The sequence below is a fragment of the Peromyscus leucopus genome, chromosome 18, assembly GCF_004664715.2.
Source record: "Peromyscus leucopus breed LL Stock chromosome 18, UCI_PerLeu_2.1, whole genome shotgun sequence".
Classification (NCBI taxonomy): Eukaryota; Metazoa; Chordata; class Mammalia; order Rodentia; family Cricetidae; genus Peromyscus; species Peromyscus leucopus.
In genome coordinates, this window is record NC_051078.1 from 44921801 (window position 1) to 44935487 (window position 13687).

Below are 13687 nucleotides of genomic sequence, written 5' to 3' on the forward strand. Positions count from 1 at the left end.
TTCCAATGAAGTAGAACAGCATAAAACAAATTTAATGCCATCCATACCAAAAAGACATCTGAACTCCTGCTAACCTGCTGTGGATATTGCTCTGTATAAATAAAACACTGATTGGCCAGTAGCCAGACAGGAACTATAATCGGGACTAACAGAGAGGTGAATTGAGGGAACAGGAAGGCAGAGAGAGAGAGAGAGAGACACTGCCAGCTGCTGCCATGACAAGCAGCATGTGAAGATGCCGGTAAGCCACGAGCCACGTGGCAAGGTATAGATTTATGGAAATGGGTTAATTTAAGATATAAGAACAGTTAACAAGAAGCCTGAGCCATTAGGCCAAACAGTTTAAATAATATAAGCATCTGTGTGTTTATTTTATACGTGGGTTGTGGGACTGCGGGGACTTGGTGGGACCTGGAGAGAAAGACTCCAGCTACACTAACCCAAACCCAGTGACGAGAGAGCTCAGAGATAAATTCTGAGCCCCAGCCATAAACGCAGCCATGGCAGCAGTGGTGACTGGTGGCTGGCAACAGAGACAGCAAAAGTATCCGACCCATTTCTGTCTCAGCTCCAAGTTTGCAACAATACTTACAGACACACCAGGAAACACACAGACAAAACTTTCCATGGGAAACAAACAAAATTTTCTAACCAACCAGACCCAGGTGGGCAGGCGACATCTCACTGTTTGCCCTGGATGAGAAAACAGTGGGGCCCTGTCAAACCCCCTCCATGTCCCAGATAGGGATCTCACAGAACAGAACCAGCCTGCAACTCACCAAGAGGCCTCTGTAAATGCTGCATTCCTCAGTGTGGCAGTTGACTTTCATAGTCCTCAAACTGAAGGGAGCCTTGGAGCCTTGGAACATCTCAAGGCTCGTGCCTCCTGAAGCAGCCCCTCAACTCCGGATGGAGTGAAAGTCCAGCTTTAGAATTTGGGTGGGTGGTCTGAATCTTGCTGGGGGCTCCAGAAAATGTTAATCCCATCAGCTCAGAATAAGACCACTACCATAGTTTAAAGCCAAATTTAAAGCAGCTTTAATTAAATGCTGGTCAGGTGGATGTGTGAATGTATGTGTGCTTACCCGTGCTTACCTGGTGTCCTGTGAGGTCAGGAGGTATCATATCACCTGGAACCAGAGTTATGGATGCTTGTGAACCATCATGTGGATGCAGGTGATAGAACCTGGATCCTCTACAAGAGTAACAAGTGGTCTAAACTGCTAAGGCGTCTCTTCAGCCCCTCCCTATCCCTTGCTTTTTCCGAGGCCTGTGACATCAACTCACAAATGCTGTGTTTTAACAGGGACAAGTCAGTCTGGCAGAAAATGAGGTTGTTTTAACAGAGATCCATGAAGTTTGAAGGATCTCTAGGGATGATGAGGGATGCCCGGGACCCATGGAGAGGTTGATGCACCACTCTATTTGTTGAATCAATTACAAATCAAATGGCTTGGAGACATGGTTTAAAGCAATGGGGCTTGGTTTGGTTTGTTTTGTTTGCCACTCTCTGGATGATTCTTGTCAAAGCATTTTTGACATAAATTAGATGAGAGATCTTGATCTAGTTTGTTGTAATTAAGCAAAGCAGGATGGGAAGGCTACTGGCAGGGCAGCCACTGTCTTTTTCATCATTTTGTGATTTGTCACTTTTCTAGGATAAAGTAGGTTTGAATGGCACAGTTCAAGTACCTATGTGCTCTGATAATTTCGTCCTAGGTTTCCAAACATTGTACAATTATTTTAAGAAAAAAAAAAAAAGAAGAAACTCTGAAAAGAAGCGTATGTGGAGTCATATTCTCCCTACCTGGTTGTTACTTGGCTTCTCAGAAACATGATTCCTTCCCCATCTGAAAATGAGGTGCACTTTACAATCCTGCCTGCACTTGATGTAGTGTGGCTCGGTCCCCCTCACCCCAGCCACAGTCATTAAACAAGCTGCCTTTCCCAGTGAGGCACATCTTAGAGAAGAAAAGGGCCTGGCCCTCCTTTCGGAAGGTGACACCACTCATTCCCACTGAGCCTGCTGCTAGCTTGCCCAGCAGTGAGCCCAGCAGGGAGACTCTCTAATGGCACCCAGGGCCTGGTGCAATCAGGGTGAAGCAGATGGAGAGTTCCTGGTGGCTGATTGAAGCGAGTACTGACTGATTACACAACATGCTGCAGCTTTTAAAATCCTCGGTCCACACGCGCTATTGCACTGTGCCCTAAGCTGCTCGGTCTGTCCAACGTGTCCCCATTCACTGGACACGGGAGCATAGTGATTTAGTGACTGTTGGACAGACATTAGGAGGACACAGACACCATGTGGGTCAGAATGTTGCCTTCTGCTTCTATGCTGAGCCTGCCCTGCACACCTCTGAGACGCCACAGGAGACTTCTGTTGCTTGCCCACCGCAATAGTCCTATGTCTCTTCAGCAACTGTGGACTCAAGATGTGTGTTCTTTGTAAGACTCTGAGAATCACAGTTTCCCACACATCTAACTGTCCCCTCCCCCACCACAAGGAACAGGAAACCACTTTTTCCCCTTCCCATGAATAAAACTAAGGTTATTATTTCTTTCTGGTCTTTCTTCGAGATCCTCTGCTTGTTTTAACTCTGAAATAGCACATTTCTGAGGCATTGTTTATTATTTATTTATATGATCAAAATACCCTGTCGCTGGATATTATAGTCTTATTTTTTAATTTTAGGGTGATGTTTTAAAGGATTTTAAATTACAAAGTGTCTCTGCCCACTTGTCTGTCTATCTGTCCCCTTTTTCTCCCCCCCCACACTCGTATACACACATATATGTGTACATAATATATATATGTATATATATGGATCCTCTCTTGACGTTGCATATATATGTATATATATGGAAGACACAGAACTTGTTTCAACCCTGTCTGGTTCCATGGCATTCAGTATCTCTTCCGTATTCACCTACTCTGTAAGCACACCTTCCATTCTAGGGAATGCTGTGACTGTTACAGCTCATTTTATTCACTTTGAGAGGGCAATCTTTTTGCCCTTGTTCGATTCAAGAGGGAAAATTAGATCTCAAGTTCTGTAGGACAATGTGATGTCTTAACTAGTAAGGGCAGGAACCAAGGTCTGAGTCTTCCAGGTAAAGGTGGGTGCAGGGCACAGAAGAGCCTTGGGCTGTGTGTGATCTGTAGCTAGAGTCAAAGGAAAGTCCTGGGGCCAGGCTGGTGTCAACATGGCTTATGTCATTGTGTCCATCCCCTCGGTCTTGTTTCATGATTAGTGTGTAGTGTGACCCCAGTAGTTCAAAGTAGACACCAGTGAAATGGTGAAACGGATGGAGAGGTTTTTTTTTTTTTTTTTTTTTTTAACATTATTTTAAAAGTAGTTTTGGGCCAGATGTAGTGGCACACACCAATCCCAGTACTTGGGAGGCAGAGGCAGAATGATCTCTGTGAGTTGGAAGCCAACCTTGTCTACATAGTGAGTTCCAGGCCAGCCAGAGTTGTGTGTCATCTTCAAATTCTCTCTCTCTCTCTCTCTCTCTCTCTCTCTCTCTCTCTCTCTCTCTCTCTCTCTCTCTCATGCACATGCACACATGCACACACATTTCAATCCATTTAGGTACTGGGCTTAATTTGTAGAGGTACTATCACATTAACAGAAATCTTTTCATTTCCCCCTAGGTCCAACAGGAGCAGTTAAAGATGCGTAAGTACTTGACATTTTGCTATTATAACCCCTCTCTCTGAGAAAGGCTGTTTTTCATGCTTCTGACCTTTAGGAGTCTAGATATGACTGAAAAGACATGGGACATTTTCTGTGCTGTGTACTTGTAGACATCATTTGATTGACAGCTCAGTGTGATTTGAAGGATGTTACTAATTTTGACTTTTCATATTAGCCCTTCAGTTACACTGGCTTTCTCACTTAGCATGTCAATAAGAAGGAATATGTTTGTCTGTCCATCTCAGCATGTGCAGAGACTTGAGTTAGCAACAAGTGATGATGAGACAGCCTAACATGTCACCCCTAGGACTCTGTTGTGTCTGAGAGCCGTCCAGGGAGGAAAGATTACTCATGTGAACACTCACTTGTTTTGGTGGTAATAACTAGATAATCCTAGATACACTGGAGGTCTTCCAGAGTTCTTGTGTTGGAGAGTCAGTCCTCAGATTCCTGTGTTAATACTTGAAAGCTTTGGGGAGCTAATTAGGGTTCGTGGGGTTTGATGCTGGAGTCACCTTCTTGTCATTAGTGGGTTTCTAAGAAGGGGAAGAGAGACCAATCAAGTGTGTCTTTGTCTCACGGTGTCCCCAGCAGAAGCTGAGCATATGCCACATTGTGCTCTTGGACCTCACAGCTTCCAGAAGCACAACCCAAATATACTTCTATTATTTGAAGGGTCTCAGGTGTTTTGTTACAGCCATGGAAACTGGATCAGTTTCCTTCTGTATAATCTGTGTTGAACTGATCGTCAGGCTGTAGAACTTAATAATCAGGCTCCTCAGTGTGAGATTTCTCCTGCTCGGGATTGTTGTCCGTGTCTCCATTGCATCTTCTCTGCATTCTGCTGAACTGTATCTGTAATCTAGGTAGCATAAGGCTGGGACAGGAGCTCACTGTTTCAGGGGGTTTCTGGTTACAGTGCTGCCCCAGTTTCCTTTCTGTTGTGGTTATAACATACCCTGACAAACAATTCAAGGGAGAAAGCGTGACTTTGACTCAGTTTCAGAGGGACACAGTCTGCCTGGGCAGGGAAGGCAGGCCGCAGGGACAGGAAACTGACTGGTCACCATGCATCAGCACTCAGGAAGCAGAAGGAATAGGAAGTGGGACCCACCCTCAGGATAGCACTTCCTCCAATGAGGCTACACCTCCGGAAAGTTCCACAATCCTCCCAAACAGCATCACCAGTTAGGGACTGAGTGTGCAAACACACCAACCTGTGGGGACACCTCACATTCAAACCGAAACCATGAAGGTTGGGATTCACCTTCCCGTCCTGAATTAGTTAGATGATGGAGCCATGCAACGTCAAGAGAGGATGCAAAGGTTTGGTGTTTATTTGGTGAGGCTTTCTGGGGAGAACAGGGTTGCACACAGGTGGTCCACTGAGATTGGGTGAGGGATGGGCATTCCTTTGGTTTGTATTGTGGTTGGGAATGGTTAGGGTGAGAGATCCTACACAAAGACTGGGTTTGACTTTCCTGAAGGCCAGGGGGAAATGTCCAGGCTTTCATACAGCATGTGCAGATATCATGCTAGAGGGGGAGGGATGAGATTTGAAAACTGTCAGTTTTCCAGTATTAAAAATAGTCAGACTTTTTTTTTTAATTACAAAGGAGAATTCAGAGAAGACTAGAGTGGGGTTATAAAGACTTCTGGGAATTAAATAGCCATTACCTATGAGACTTTTGGGCACAAAAAAAGCAGAAATCACTTGCTTCAAATTCCTGGCATAGCGCTTGAGTTTCCAGTGGTTTCTGAAATTACTCTAAATACATTTCTGCCCTTGTATATTGTGTATTAAATGAAGTGGCAGTCTAAGTGGCATTTATTATTATAAAATAGAATATGATAAAATGGAAACTGTTGAGGATCCTGGATGTCCTGCAGTGTCAAATAGCCTTTTAAAAAAGTTTTTAATATGTTTATTTATTTATGTGCATGTGCACGTGTGTGTAGTGTGTGTGTGTGCGCGCGCATGTGCACTTGCGTATCACGATGGACATGTGGCAGTCAGAGGACAACCTGTAGAAGCTGGTTCTTTCATTATACATCAGCCTTGGGGACTAAACTCAGGTCTTCAGGTTTGTCTGTAAGTACCTTTCCTGCTAAGCCATCTTGTTGACCCAAGATTTGGTTCTTTAGATAAAAATAAATAAGCACACCCATTTTATCCGTGAACCATTTCCCATTTTTAATATATGGGAAAATTAAATGAACTTTAAGAATAAATTTCTTTAAAATTTATAATCAGTGAATGTTTGTACACTTATTTTATGTTCCAGTATACTTGGGGTCACGTGATGATTTCTTAGGCATAAGGGGGCATCAAATAGAAAATGTTCTAGAAGTCTAGCTTTAGGGAAGGTCTCTAGTTCTTACCATCTTTTCCTTTTCCTATTCTGCTGTCTGTTTTCTGTGTGCAAGAATCCAATATAACAAAAGGTACTTTAGTCGACCACTGTCTACTGGTGGCCAAGATATAGTGATAACGACTCCTCATGAAAATAGGCAGAATGTATGCTGGGCTGGGGCTTCCTGCATGAGCAAGAGTTCATGCAGATAAGAGGAAGAAAGGTGAGCCGTGCAGAGAGGAGAGCATGAAAAAAGGGTGCAGGCTTACAGAGCCTGGCCATCTTCTAAGCCCCCCTGGAGCCTCTGGTCCAGGACAGGAGAGGTGTAAAATGGGTTTGAGAGTAGCCCGTGAAGGGTCTCTCCTAACAGGCCAGTCATTAGGCTTCATTTGTGAATGTTTCAAGGGCCACTGAAAGTATTAAGTGGGAGGAATTAAGTGGTTCTGTTTGTGGTCTAGGGTGCTGACTTCTGGGATTGTGTGATATGGGGAAGAAGGAGGTACTGAGGTGTTCTGAACTTGGAGCCACAGAGGTCAGCCAGCAAGCGGGCTGTGAACGGAGAGGGGCTGTATCATCACGGTGCATTAGAGACAGTCCCTGTGCTGAATGACCAAATGGAGAAGGAAGAGAAGGAACAGTTTCTGACTTGAGCCAGGGATGTGGGTGGTGATTGCTCTAAAGAGGGCAGAAGGATAGGTAAAAGAAGGGGACCAGCTGGCTGTGGCCATCACCACATCTATCCCCTCAGCATGGCGGTTTCAGCTGAGTGGAGCGAGTAATAACTGAGTCAAATTGAAAGGAGAAACACTTTTAACATGCGTAGCTTTACTCCAGAAGAAATAGCAGGTTCAAATTGATGTTTCAGGCCTGTAACCCCAGTGACTTGACAGGCTGAGACAGAAGGATGGCAAGTTCAAGGTCATCCTGGGTAACTTAGTGAGAGCCTGCCTAGAAAAAAATGTACAGAGCAGGTTGAGGCTGTGGCTTCTGTAGCTCCATGGTAGAATGCTTGCATGAAGAAGAAGAATATGCATGAACCTTCCATCCCAGTACCACCAAAACCAGAACAAAAAGCAAGAATATCAGGAAGATTTGGAAACCATAGAAAAATACTATTTTTTTTTAAAGTGAAAAAAATCAGCTATGCCATGACCACTAGAGACATCCATGATGAACACGGTTAACACTGGAACAGTTAAACACAGATTTTGTTAGTGCTTCATTGTGGTCGTGCATGGCTTTTGACATTGAAGTCTGTAACTGATCCTTGTTTTACATACAGGAGATGTGTGTAGACCTCCAGGCTAAAGAGTAAGAAAGGCTGTTTAAGTTGAGGGTTGTCTATGCTGGAGAGAGTAATTGATAGAAGTAGGTCCTAGGCTTGAGGAATTAAAACGTAAACCATAGATAAGTGACAGCCTGTGTGAAGGTATCTAGAGGGTTAATCTCCCTGAAACATACCTGCTTACAGATGTAAACTCTTTTACTGGTTAGCTTCCTGTCTCTTTAAATCATTGTGCAGCTACAAATAACAAAATATTTGTAATTCCCTTGGCTGATTCACACACTTGCAAAAATCAAATGTGTGTGTGTGTGTGTGTTTTTCTTTTATTTAGTGTGTTATCTGAGCTACTTGGCACCGATAGGTTGTATTGGGATATTTTGGTTGGCCATGGCAGAAGTCCAGCTTAAACTTGGTCAAAACAAACAAAGGAATCCGCTGGCATGTGTTGGTGGACAGGCTCCAGGGGTCTGGCTTCAGCCACAGCTGGATGCAGGTGGTCAGACCCAGGAAGCTGCTCTCCCTAGCTGACGGATGCTGACAGCTTTTCCCAGGCCATGGGGGAGATGACCATTGGTGCCCTGTTAGCTTAGCAACCCTGTGGGAGCAGTCCCCTTTCCTTTAGTTTCATCTGAGACCTCATGGGGGGACACTTTGCTGGTCTAAGTCAGGGGCCTGGAGAATGTGGAGTTCTCAAGGGCCAGGGCCAGGCCATGTGCTTGATTTTGGGACAGCCTCATCTACCACATGGCCAAGGCTGGGGAGGGGAGGTTTCTCAAATGAAATGTGGTGGTGCGGGGGAAAAAGGGGGCAGTTCTGAACCTTAGCGTCGATGTGTTCCCAATGTCTGTCACTTTTCATACTTTAAAAGGCATTTGATTAACAAAACTATTACATTAGTATTAATAGTATTAATATTAGTGATACTAATGATAGTACATATATTAATTATGTATGATAATGTTTCCTTATGACACCTTCACAAAGGTGTATGATATATTTTGATCATATTCACTTTCTGTTACCCTCTCTTGCCATTGCTCAAGAATGTTGATTTTTAAAGATTAAGCATTGTTTGTAAGACTATTATGAATGTTTCAGAGAAGATACTATTAAATAAGTTAACTCAAATTTAATATTTGCCTTTGAAAACAAACAAAAAATCATAGCCTTCAGATTTAAACAAGCTAACTCAAGTTCTTTCACTTAAAACTTAGAGAGTGAAATTTTATTATGATTCTTTTTTAAACAAAGCTATTTTATTGCCACTAAAGGTAGTGAATATAGAAAAAATATTCAGAAAACACATTGACATGTAGCCTTAAAAATTAAATTATGAATATCCAATCTTGATTTGTGTTTTGTGCCGTGTGTGTGTGTGTGTGTGTGTGTGTGTGTGTGTGTGTGTGTGTGTGTATTGTCTGTCTGTCTTTGTGGTGCGTGCATGTGACACACCCATACACATGGAAGTCAGCAAGATGTCAGGTGTCCCCACCTATTGCTGTCTGCCTTTCTGTCTGGAAACAGGTCTCCCTCCCTGTTTTATTAGGCTGGCTGGCCAGCAAGCTCTCTGGATCTGCCTGTCCCCTCCCCAGTGCTGGGCTTACAGACACACAGAGCCATGTCTAGGTTTTCACAAAGGTCCTGGGGGGGGGGGGTTAAACTCAAGTCCTCATGCTTGCAGAAGACGTCTTAATGTCAACGTCATGGCCTCTTTATGTACACCCATGAATGAATACACACACACACACACACACACACACACACACACACACACACACACATTAAAGTTGTTCTGTATAATGGCTATTTCTGGTTGTCAAATTGAGTACACCTGAAATTAACTAAAACCTAAAAATGGAGGACATAACTGAGAGATTTTTGGTTAATTTGAAGTAGGAAGATTCACTTCTAATCTAGATTTTTGAGACAGTAAGACATGTCTTTAATCCAGATCTTTTGAGCTGGGAAAACCCAACTCTAATTCGGGCCATGCCTTCTCCTGGAAGTCTATATAAGGACAAGGAAGAAGGCAGCTTTTGCTCTTAGCCTGCTTGCTCTTGCTCTCTCAGGGAAAGTTCATTCCTTCATAACCAGCCATTGTTGGATTAGCTAGACCACAGCCTCTATAAAGAGGATATATATATATATATATATATATATATATATATATATATATATATATATATTCATCCTATGAGTTCTGTTACTCTAGAGAACCCTGACTAATACATTCATTCTGTGTTCTGCAATATCAAATATCAGCCAAGACTTAATTCATTATGGAAGATTATGAAAGCACATTCATCTCAAATGTATACAGATTTATATTCATCTTAATACTTAAATTATATTTATATCAAATAATTATTTTAAATATACTTATTTATGATCAGTGAATGTTTTATTTGTATATTTATTTTATATACCTCTATACCAAGAGTTGTGTGAAAATTTCTGGGGAGAAAAGAGGCTGGGAGGTGATACATGGCCTCAGTGTGTGTTGACCTGGTGAATGGTAGCCATAATTATTAAGGGCTTAAAGACTGTTGAACACAATCATCTGAGGTTCTGTCATGAATACCTCATGGCAGAAGGCACAGAACAAGGAAGGCCTTGCTGTGAGTGGAAGCCATAATTCTCATTGGTCGTCATTGTTGGGTTTCCATAAGTAGGACCCAGTAGAGTAGGAAGAGGGAGGGAGGGAGGGAGGGAGGGAGGGAGGGAGGGAGGGAGGGAGAGAGAGAGAGAGAGAGAGAGAGAGAGAGAGAGAGAGAGAGAGAGAGAGAGAGAGAGAGAGGATCATTAGGGATGGAGAAGGATAGACGGTGACCAACCAATGTCTGACTGTAAGCGAAACCAGGCAGAAAAGGAAGGGGAGCCCAAAGGGCTGATGCATGGGGGAAATGGGACGTGGTGGACATGGACTGAAATGAAGGCAGAGCTAAGAGCATGGCTCTAGGAAGATCAGAGAGAGAACTGTTTTCTCCCTTCGGGTGGGATTTTTTACTCCAAAATGTGAAGTAGTTTCATGAGTCAACCCCATGGGGCAGCATGGGATAGTGTCACTAGTGTTGTGGGAACATTTAAAAACCTGTGATGGGTGTGCTGATGGACAGGTCTTGGTGATCAAGTAGCACAGTTGTCTTAGTTAGGCTTTTTATTGCTGTGATAAAACACCATGACCAAAAGCAACTTGGGAAGAAGAGGGTATTTGTGGCCACACTGTGTCACTGAGGGAAGTCAGGACAGAAACTCAAGGCAGGAACCTGGAGGCAGGAACGAAAGCAGAGGCTGAGGGCGATTGTTGCTTACCAGTTTGTTCCTCGTGCCCTGCTTTCTTACATTCGCTAGGACCACATGCTCTGAGGGTGGGGTGGGGACAGGTGTTAGAAGAGCACCTCCCACGGTGAGCTGGGGACTCCCACATCAATCATGGGTGAAGAAAATGCCCCCAACAGGCCAGTGTGGTGGGGACATTTTCTTAATTGAGGTTTCCTCTTCTCAAGTGACTCTAGCTTGGGTCAAGTTGGCAAAACACTAGGCAATACAATGTCACACTGTTCTCTATAAATGTGTAAATGTCATTTTAAAAAATAATTTAAAACTCCCGTGATTTATGTAATAGTTAAGAAAAAAAAAAAGGAAAAACAGAGGGGCTTAAATAGTGAGACAAAGGTTGGATGATTTTCATGGGTTTCAACACTAATAGAGCCAGTGATGGAGAGACAGGCTTTGGGTAAGAGCCAGAATCTTTAGTGCTTTTGGAGTTTTTATAGCAGGAGCAAGACTCCAAAGAGGGGATGTTCTGAGTGTTGGTGGAATTGGCCCTGTCTGAAGCTCAAGGAGCTTAGGAGCACTTGGCTCCGTCTTGTGTTTGGAGATCCTAGGCTATTTGAAAACAGCTGTGTCCCTGAGGGTTTGAGCAGAACTGGTCCTGCAGAGGGAAAGGCGAGGTTTCTGAAGGTCAGGAGACAGCATTTTCCTGCCTTGCTCAGAGCAATTGGTACCTCTGTCACCCACCTGAGATGACCCCTAACGCGGTAGGTCTTCCTCATGGAGAGAGCAATCAGTACATCAGGGGAAGGCTGGGGATGCCGGTTAGCTCTTGAATCTCTCTCCTCTGGGCAGAGGTTGAAAGGCCTGGCTTTGACCTCAGCTCACCAGGAGAAAAAAATGCAGCCAGTCTTGCCTGAGGAGCTCGTCCAGGAAAAGAGTGAGAGCTAGAGGAGCTGAAAGAAGTTTTGAAGTTTTAATGAATCGCTCCGATACAGTCCATGGCAGCAGAATAATTCAGTTGGAAATCACCTATAGCCCTTTGGTGGATTTGATCTGAACCGCAGTGTTGGTTACGTTTCTCGTGACCGGTGTTGCCTGAGCATTAGTCCCTCCTGGCAGGGAGGGCGTGGTGGCAGAGCCTGTTCATATCACTGGGAAGCCGGAAGTGAAGCAGGAACAAGAGGCGGCTCTGCCTTCAAAGGTCCACTCCTTCTATCAGCTAGCCCTACCTCTTAAAGTGTCCACAGCCTCCAGAAATTGTGCCTTCATGCAGGGCGGGGCACAGGTGTTTAAAACATAAACCTATTGGGGGTCAATTCCAGGTTCAAACCTGAGGAGCAGGGGGCACCATTCATGGAAAATTCTAAAGAAAGTGAAATGATTAGGTTTGCACATGGAGAATTATAGTATAATTATAGCAAATACAATTTGGAAGCAAATGTATTGTTAAATAATAAGCCTGTTCCAGCTGGCTGTGATGTTCATGCCTGCCACCTCAATGCTCCAGAAGCAGAAACAGAAGGGTTACAGAGGGTTTGAGGCTAGCCTGGGCTACCATGTGAGACTTTGTCTCAAAAACCAAAACCAAAACCAAAGCAAAATAACCTCCCCTTCAACAAAACTAAAAACTCTTTCAAAAGATTATCATGGAAAATAAAAAACAGACAACCAGAATGGAGTGCTGGCTCTGGCAGCTTCTGCATACATCTGTACTGTTTACAAACTGAGGTGAGGTGAGCCTCCACAGTGCCACAGTCATGGACGGGGGAGGCGCAGTCAACGGCTTGTTTTTCTGCTTCTCAGAGCAGCTCTGTAAGCAGAGCTTTATATTTAGAACGTTTTTTTCTTGATGAATAAGTAAAAAAAAAAAAAACATATTATGTTTTTGCCCTGTAAATGTTTGTTCTGGGAAGTGAGAGCCTCCTGGTTTCCAGGCAAACTGGAGAGGAGGAATTAGAGATCATTCATTGGAATGGCTGCTGTGTTAGTGATTTGCCATTTGTTTGGGAACATGACATGGTTTCGTGATTTTACTATCAAAGTCTTTTAACTGTAGTTCATTCAACTGCAAAGCCAAGAAAATACAATGATGAAGATATTTTGATTATCAGATATTACTGGTGAAGAAAAAAATGATGTGTACACATATTTTAAAAATATATGCCTGTGTATTGGCGGTTCTGGGAATTGAACCGAGGGTTTTGCATATCCTAGGCAAGCTGAGTTATAGCCCAGCCCCTCTTCTTATTTTCAATTTTGAGACAGTGTCTCACTAAATAGCCCAGGCTGGACTTGAACTTGTAACCCTCTAACCTCTGCCCCTCTTCTGAGTATTTGGGAAAATGTACTTGGGTCTCCAGGCCTGCTTGTAGTTTATATTTGATGGATTAATTCTGAATAAAGTTTATTTTGGTGAATGTGCTAGTTGCTGATAGAATGAAAATCATAGTATAAAATGATTGAAAGGTTTTTTTGTGTCCTCTACAGATGGCTGTTTTTCAACGGTTGTGTACAAAATACATATTGAAAAGCTGGGTGAAGGGAAGCCCACCTTTTGCTGAGCAGCCACAGTCTGTGCCCAGTTGGAGGTGGTCTATCTTCTGGAAGCCAGCTTACCAGAAAATAGAGCTTATTTATGGCCAAGGAGACGTTCAGTATCTGCTTCACTTAGGAACAACCTACAAAATGAGGATGGAGCAGAGGGGTGTGTAATTATCTGCAGCCCCTGGGTCAATGTATGATTGACTTTGAGACAGAGAAGACAAGCGCCATGCTGGCTTTGGCAAGCTCACAGGAAGTAGCTGCAAGCAGGATCAATAGGCACCATCTATAATCTTAGACGGGATGGTTGCTCCGATACTCGGCAGAGTGAATCATGTTCCCACAATCCCAAGACGTTAAAAGCAGGAGGGATTTGAGTTACAGTGGTCTGCTCTGCTTTCAGTAATACCTGCTTTTGCAAACAATCTCACTGACGTTGTGACTGGAGTTCTGAGTCAGAGTTCTGGGAGCTTGTGATCTTAATCTTGGAGATTATTATACTCAGTGGGCGACTTGAACCTCGACATCTT

General features: G+C 43.6%; 1 protein-coding gene across 1 annotated transcript in view; it reads left to right on the forward strand.

The window, feature by feature from the left end:
* The window catches only part of C18H12orf75 (chromosome 18 C12orf75 homolog), a 39859-nt gene that overhangs the window by 15281 nt on the left and 10891 nt on the right, over positions 1-13687 (forward strand). The window contains exon 2 of the mRNA XM_037196893.1: positions 3659-3683. Within this exon, the coding sequence (XP_037052788.1) occupies positions 3659-3683 (25 nt within the window). The remainder of the gene's footprint in view (positions 1-3658; positions 3684-13687) is intronic.